The sequence below is a fragment of the Apium graveolens genome, chromosome 4, assembly GCF_009905375.1.
Source record: "Apium graveolens cultivar Ventura chromosome 4, ASM990537v1, whole genome shotgun sequence".
In the NCBI taxonomy this organism is placed as follows: Eukaryota; Viridiplantae; Streptophyta; class Magnoliopsida; order Apiales; family Apiaceae; genus Apium; species Apium graveolens.
In genome coordinates this window covers 10,379,113-10,385,283 of record NC_133650.1, presented here as the reverse complement: position 1 = coordinate 10,385,283, position 6,171 = coordinate 10,379,113, and the positions used below count along the sequence as shown (strand labels likewise).

Here is a 6,171-nt window from a genome sequence, read left to right as displayed (position 1 = left end):
CGGTTAGCATAATAGTGGTACATTTTCTGAACTTACTTTGAATTTTAACTAATTGTAACATATCTTCACATTAAATGGTCCAATTCTCGGTGAAAAAAGGTTGTAGCGTTACAAGTAATTTCTCTCGGTTTTCATTTACAAAATGCTCGACAACTTCTTGTGTTTTCTTAAAATTTAATAATGTCAAGAACAGTGTCCATGCATATTATAAGTACAGTTTGTTCAGCGTGTGCCATGAACACATGCTAAAAAATGTGATCGATGAGTTATAAAAATTTTATTGATGGAGATTTTTGTTTATGCAGAGATCTATCATTATTAATGAGTTTTTCATCAATATTTTGTTAATACTTCAGCAATCACTAATTCTTAACACATGTATATGATACACACTAAAAAAATCCTTACAAGTAAGCAAACAATAAATCGAGGCCCTTGGCATTTTGCCACCAAGTCAACCCGTTACATTATTGAATTTATTGCAAGAAAACAATTTGTTGCTAAGCAGGGACCCAAAACTGAATTATCAAAACACTCGGCTGCTGCCTGTTTTAATCCTAATTAGCCGGCTAATTAAGCATACATGTAATGCAAGTCTAATTAACGGTAGTACATATTATCATCAAATCGAAACAAACGCCTTATATTACGAAATAGAACAGACGGAGATATTGGTACTAATAAATAATCTTTATTTCTTATGATGATATCAAATCCTACAGTTGATTACATATAAAACAGAACTACTTTATAATATTATATCCGGTACATATGCATGAGAAATGTAATTAGCTAGAAGTAACATTATAATAACAGTTTAATGTACACTTAATATTCTTCATCATGTTAATCGCCCTCTACAGATAATTAAATAATTGAGGTTGTCGATCTCCTTTGTTCCCAAAAGCTACTGATTTATAGTAAGCCTTCCTAAAACACAGATTAAGTCTTCAAAACATGTTCATCATTATTAAGTCATCATGCGGTGCATCTGCAACAGTAACATCATCAAACAGCCATTTCTCTAGCAAAGTCAAAGGAGGCATTTGCTCATGTACTTGCTGATGATTATAGTGACAGTTGTTTTTGTTCACATTTGGCTTGGTCTCGTCGTAATCCTGGAACATGAACTGCCCCTTGTTATGCTTACTTTCCGTAACGAAATTGGCTGCATCATCCATCGACACATCTGTCGAGGATGAATAATTAATCGAAGAATTAAAGTTTTTGTAAAATGATCCGGAACCACCACGACCAGTAATAGCTCCACCGCTCTCGGGAGTCTGTCCTTCGCTAGGTGAACCAGTGCTAGTGCTTCCATGATAGTTGTTAAACGAGTTCGAGTTGTATTGATCATGAGAATGAGAATTGGCTATTTCTGATGAGATTGATTGAGTCGAAGATGACCAAGAATTAGGAGATTTTTTGGTCCAGTTTTGGAGCAACCGCGCTATGTTATCAGCACTCGACGCGTACGTTGTTGATGATGACGGGACTGATAGTGCTCCGGTAAAATTAGGCGCCAGTGTTGAGGCAGCCTTGGAAGCAAAAGTAGTGCTGGTTATCGCAGATTTGTCTAGGGACAAAGCTTCACAAAGAGCTGCTTTAGCCATGTGAATATCTGTTTGAAGAGCTCTCTCCCACTGGCCTTTCGGTGCTCCTGATGACGAAGAATCTGAACTAACTCCATTGATATCATTCTCATTATCATCACCAACTCCATGCCCTTGGCTCTTTTGAAGCTTCTTTTTCAGATGAGTGTTCCAGTAGTTCTTTATATCATTGTCTGTTCTCTGTGGGAGATAAGAAGCTATGGCAGCCCACCTATATAATTAATTTAAAACAAAATAATCTTTAATTACCATATAATCACAACCAAATAAAATAAATCATGAGTAGATCTAGGACAAATAATATGTACCTATTGCCAAGAAGAGCTTGCAGGTGGATTATCATCTTCTCCTCCTGATCACTGAAGCTACCGCGTTTGATCCCGGGCCTGAGATAATTAGTCCACCTGAGCCTGCAACTCTTGCTGCATCTAAGCAGACCTGCACAATCAAACACCATAGAGAAGATAAGTCTAGTTGATCTAAAACACAGTTGCTAGTGTGGGAGGTGAGAGTAGATAGGATATTAAATGCAGTAGTTAAATTACTAAATGATCCTAACCAAACAAAAGCAAAAAAAAGAGTTCATGTACAGATGATAAGAAATCATAATCCATACCAGTATTAGTAGGAACAGCCCTCCAGTTTCCGGGACCGTGTTCTTGAATGTAAGACACCAAGATTATGTCCTCCTCTGGAGTCCATGGCCCTTTCTTCACTCCTTTTTTCTCACTGCATGGTGGCCTTCCCATTTTCATGTAACTTCTATGTGTGTTTGTGTGTGTTTAGAATCAGTTTGTGAAGAAGAGACTGCTTTCTATATAATTCTATTCAGTTCTACTGTAGTGTTGTGAAGGGGGGTACCCACAGGCTGTTTATATAGGGACACACACATAAGAAACAGAAGAAATACTACTAGTGTTTTGGCTTAACTAGTGGAGATAAAGTTAAAAAGATGACATGAAATTCCCGAAAAGAGTCAAAGTGGACAGCCAAGAGCATTTACTTGTTTTGTGTGTGTTCTTAAAAGTCAGCCTTTTGACTCTTTCTTTCTCACACTGACGTTTTTCATGATGATCCTTTTTTCTTCTTGTAACGTTTTCGATACTGCAAATTTTACAATAAATAAATATTCGAGATTTTACGTCGTTCTGCAGCCAAACGTCCTGCTATTCAGTCTCCAAAGTCTCCAAGCTGCGTAGTTTATATTATATGCCACATGATATGCTATGTTTCAATTGGATCGTTGATGTGAATACAGAAAGTTCATTTAAATTTATATCTAACACATGTTTATTTTGTGAAAAATTTTATATACAATTTTGTGGATATGACATTATTCATTAAAAAAACTTACGAGCAGATTAATGAAAATTATTTCTATCTATCTCTTGCATACTTTGCTTTCAAATACATTGACTTTGCTCTATTCTCAACTACTTTGCTCTGTAAAAAAGTTTTAAGATCAAGGTCTTAATTACCTATTAATGACTCTTCTGTTATCTAATGTTGACTAACCAACAACTACCTTTATTAGGCAGTTCAAATTCTTCTTCACATTTTAATGTTGAGAGTTGTGAAAAATCTACCAATGCCTCCCTAGAATCTAGATCCATAATTAGTTTATCATTAATTTTAATGGGGATTTTCTATGGTGTGCCCAAGTTCACACAATAATCACTAACTCCTATGACTTTGGTACATTTTGATTGGTTCTCTAATTATTAATATTGATGGACCCCATCATTTACAACAACTCCACCAATAAAAATACACCTAAACTTATGGGAGTTCGTGTTTATTCTGTGTCCCTTGACACACCATAGAAAATCTCATTTTAAAGATATAAATAAACAAGCACATTATAATTCTGGGAAAATCTACCAATATCTCCTTAGATCCATCATAAGTGTAGATTTAATTTTATAGATAATAATACACAAGCACATTCAGTCCCAATTCTAAAGTTTGAATTCTTGGTATATTATTTCTACAAGAAAAATGGAGGAATTGATACTAATTTATCTCTTATAAGCTAGTGGGCGGGTTTAGTTTAACCTAATTATCTCTATAATACATAAAAAAAATTAAAAAGAAATTCTTATTTTACCTCATATAATTGATTGTATAAGTTGATCTAAACACTTGCATGTCTCAGGGATTATCATAAGAACTCTGTATTGTATTTGTGACATTATCAACAATCAGTCACCTTGTAGGGTTCTGGGTACCCCCTGGAGTGTCCTTGCTTCATTGGTCCTGTAAAGTGAGTTGTCAATTGCATTTAATTATATATTATCTAGATATCAATTATTAAGTACATACTCTAACATACAATAGCTAGAATCTTCTAAGAAACATTCATATATTTTTATTTTGGATAATCATAAACGCTTGAAAAAAGTTAATATAATACATGAATGGTGACACGGTATTACGAATGTAAAATAATAAGTCTGTACAGGAATAGGCCACCTAGTATGATTTATTAGTACAGTGTCAGAAACTCTACTAATTCTTAATCTTTTGCTAAACTTTACCCCTAGTATGATTTATTAGTGCAGTGGCAGAAATTCTAATACTTATTCTTAATCTTTTGCTAAACTTTATCCGGGCTATTCAAGATTTTTGTTATTATTTTTTCTGCCAGGTCTGAGGCTTAGGGTATAATATAGATCGGGTTGTACTTTCCTCTAACACCTTAAAATTTTAGATAGACTGATTTCATGATATGGTATCAGAACAGAGAACTAAGTTTGAAACCGGCCACCTCCAATATTCTTACAATTTATTATGGACACGAAAGACAAATTTATATATTGACGTTTGTCATCCACTTTTCGACCCAAAAATGAGATTTCGAGTAAGGAGGGTGTTAGAATATAGATCCGGTCGGGTCTTCCTCTAACAAGTTCAGGTTTTAGCACCCCTGGTTCTGATCCTGTATTAGTGAATATAATCTTGGAACAAAAAGGCAGTCCAAGAGTTAAACTCGGTCCTTTTTTACCCCCTTTCCAGAGCCTTTATAGATGACGGAGTTAATCCACTGCAGGGATATAGGGAGATGATTTAAAAGTTTTAAAGTTTCAACCAGTGGCAGACGGGTAGCCTAATGCATTGTCTGGGTCATTTTGTTCGCGGAAGTTGTTCATTTCTTTTGTTTCAATCACGTAGCCAATCTCTTCTGAGTAAGCATCAGAAAATTTAGTATCATTTAGCATGTGTTAAAGGGAAGTACGTACTCGCCTACAAAGGGTGGGCAGATTGAAGAAAAACTTCTTAAAGCATTCCTCTCTGCATAAGAGTGTTTCATCAAATGACAGTGCAATAGCATTGTGTAAGCGTAATGCTACGTCTATGAAGTCTTCATGTTCCTGGAATTACACTAACCTGAACATGATATAGGTTTTCGACTCCATGCATATGGAACGGAACCTTTGAAAGCCTTAAAAGCATTTATTTTAGTGCTAGATTTTAAAACCTGAAAAAGAACATGAGCATAATCTCTTCAGCTGTGAGGATTTACAACATTTCCAGATACAACCCTGTAGATAAACATAACAATATCAAAGTAACTTAGAAAAAGCTAATAAAGTTATGTATAAACAGGTTCCAGTATTTTGAAATTACACCTAGAGGGGGTGAATAGGTGATTATGGCTAACTATGATTACTTTTAAATTTTACCCGATAATAGCTTACTGAGATTTTACCAACTGAACTATAATCTGACAATGATAGTAAGCTGAGATGACTAAATGCAATGCAGAAAATAATGTGCAGGAAAGTAAATAGAACACACAAGAATTTTAGCCAGGTTCGACCCCTAAGCCCCTATGGTCTACGTCCTGGTCCCTTACCAACTTGGTAAGAGAATATATTATTGATCAATGAAGGTTACAACTACAAGATACAACAATATATCTCCCTTTATCCCAGCTGCTGATAATGGCTTGCTGAAACCCTGTTTAAGAACCTGCTCTCTAAGTACTATACTACCCCGTAGTACAAACTCCTCTAGCAAGTACCCTAAACCCTTGTTTCCCTAGCCAACTTATCCAGCAACTAATCAATACAATTGAACAATACAAATCAGTGATAAAGTTTACAACTCAAACTATAGACTCTCTCTAAGATAAAACACGTGTATATATTTAGAGCTCGAGAGTATCAATAAAGATCAGGAGTTGTATATGTTCTTGCTTGCAAAATCGTCCCCTTATAAAAACTGCAAGAAACCATATATATAAATAACCACACATTAACATTTGAAACCTTCTCAACAACTTACAACGGCTAGAATCCAATTCTACCGTTTAAGATCGTTAGGATGGTTTCCAACGTTCATGTGTACGTTAGATAGAAGAGAAAGAAAGATGTTCAACGTACAGAAAATATCTCTTCTATTTTGTAGAGTATAAAACGTTTTAATCAGTAGATAGAAGATAGAGTTTGAAAGAAAAACAAACTCCTATTCTTTAGGAAATCAATTTGAATGATTAAAAACGATTTATAATTGAGCTCTATATATAATACACGTTTATTATATTAGAGAAGTCCTT

General features: G+C 34.8%; 1 protein-coding gene across 1 annotated transcript; it reads right to left on the bottom strand.

The window, feature by feature from the left end:
• Nucleotides 1-776: 776 nt before the first annotated feature.
• Nucleotides 777-2,513, bottom strand: LOC141717721 (myb-related protein 306-like). The gene is made up of 3 exons (XM_074519904.1): nt 2,230-2,513; nt 1,922-2,051; nt 777-1,824 (listed from the first exon to the last, which is right to left on the bottom strand). Exons 1-3 carry the CDS (start codon nt 2,366-2,368, stop codon nt 951-953), a joined length of 1,143 nt encoding a protein of 380 aa, XP_074376005.1. The 5' UTR covers nt 2,369-2,513; the 3' UTR covers nt 777-950.
• Nucleotides 2,514-6,171: the final 3,658 nt, after the last annotated feature.

Coding starts and splice junctions, on each gene's coding strand:
- LOC141717721 (XM_074519904.1), bottom strand. CDS start 2,368: ATGAAAATGGGAAGGCCACCATGCAGTGAGAAAAAAGGAGTGAAGAAA. Junction 2,052..2,229: donor GGCTGTTCCTACTAATACTG/GTATGGATTATG, acceptor TTGATTGTGCAG/GTCTGCTTAGATGCAGCAAG. Junction 1,825..1,921: donor CAAGCTCTTCTTGGCAATAG/GTACATATTATT, acceptor TTAATTATATAG/GTGGGCTGCCATAGCTTCTT.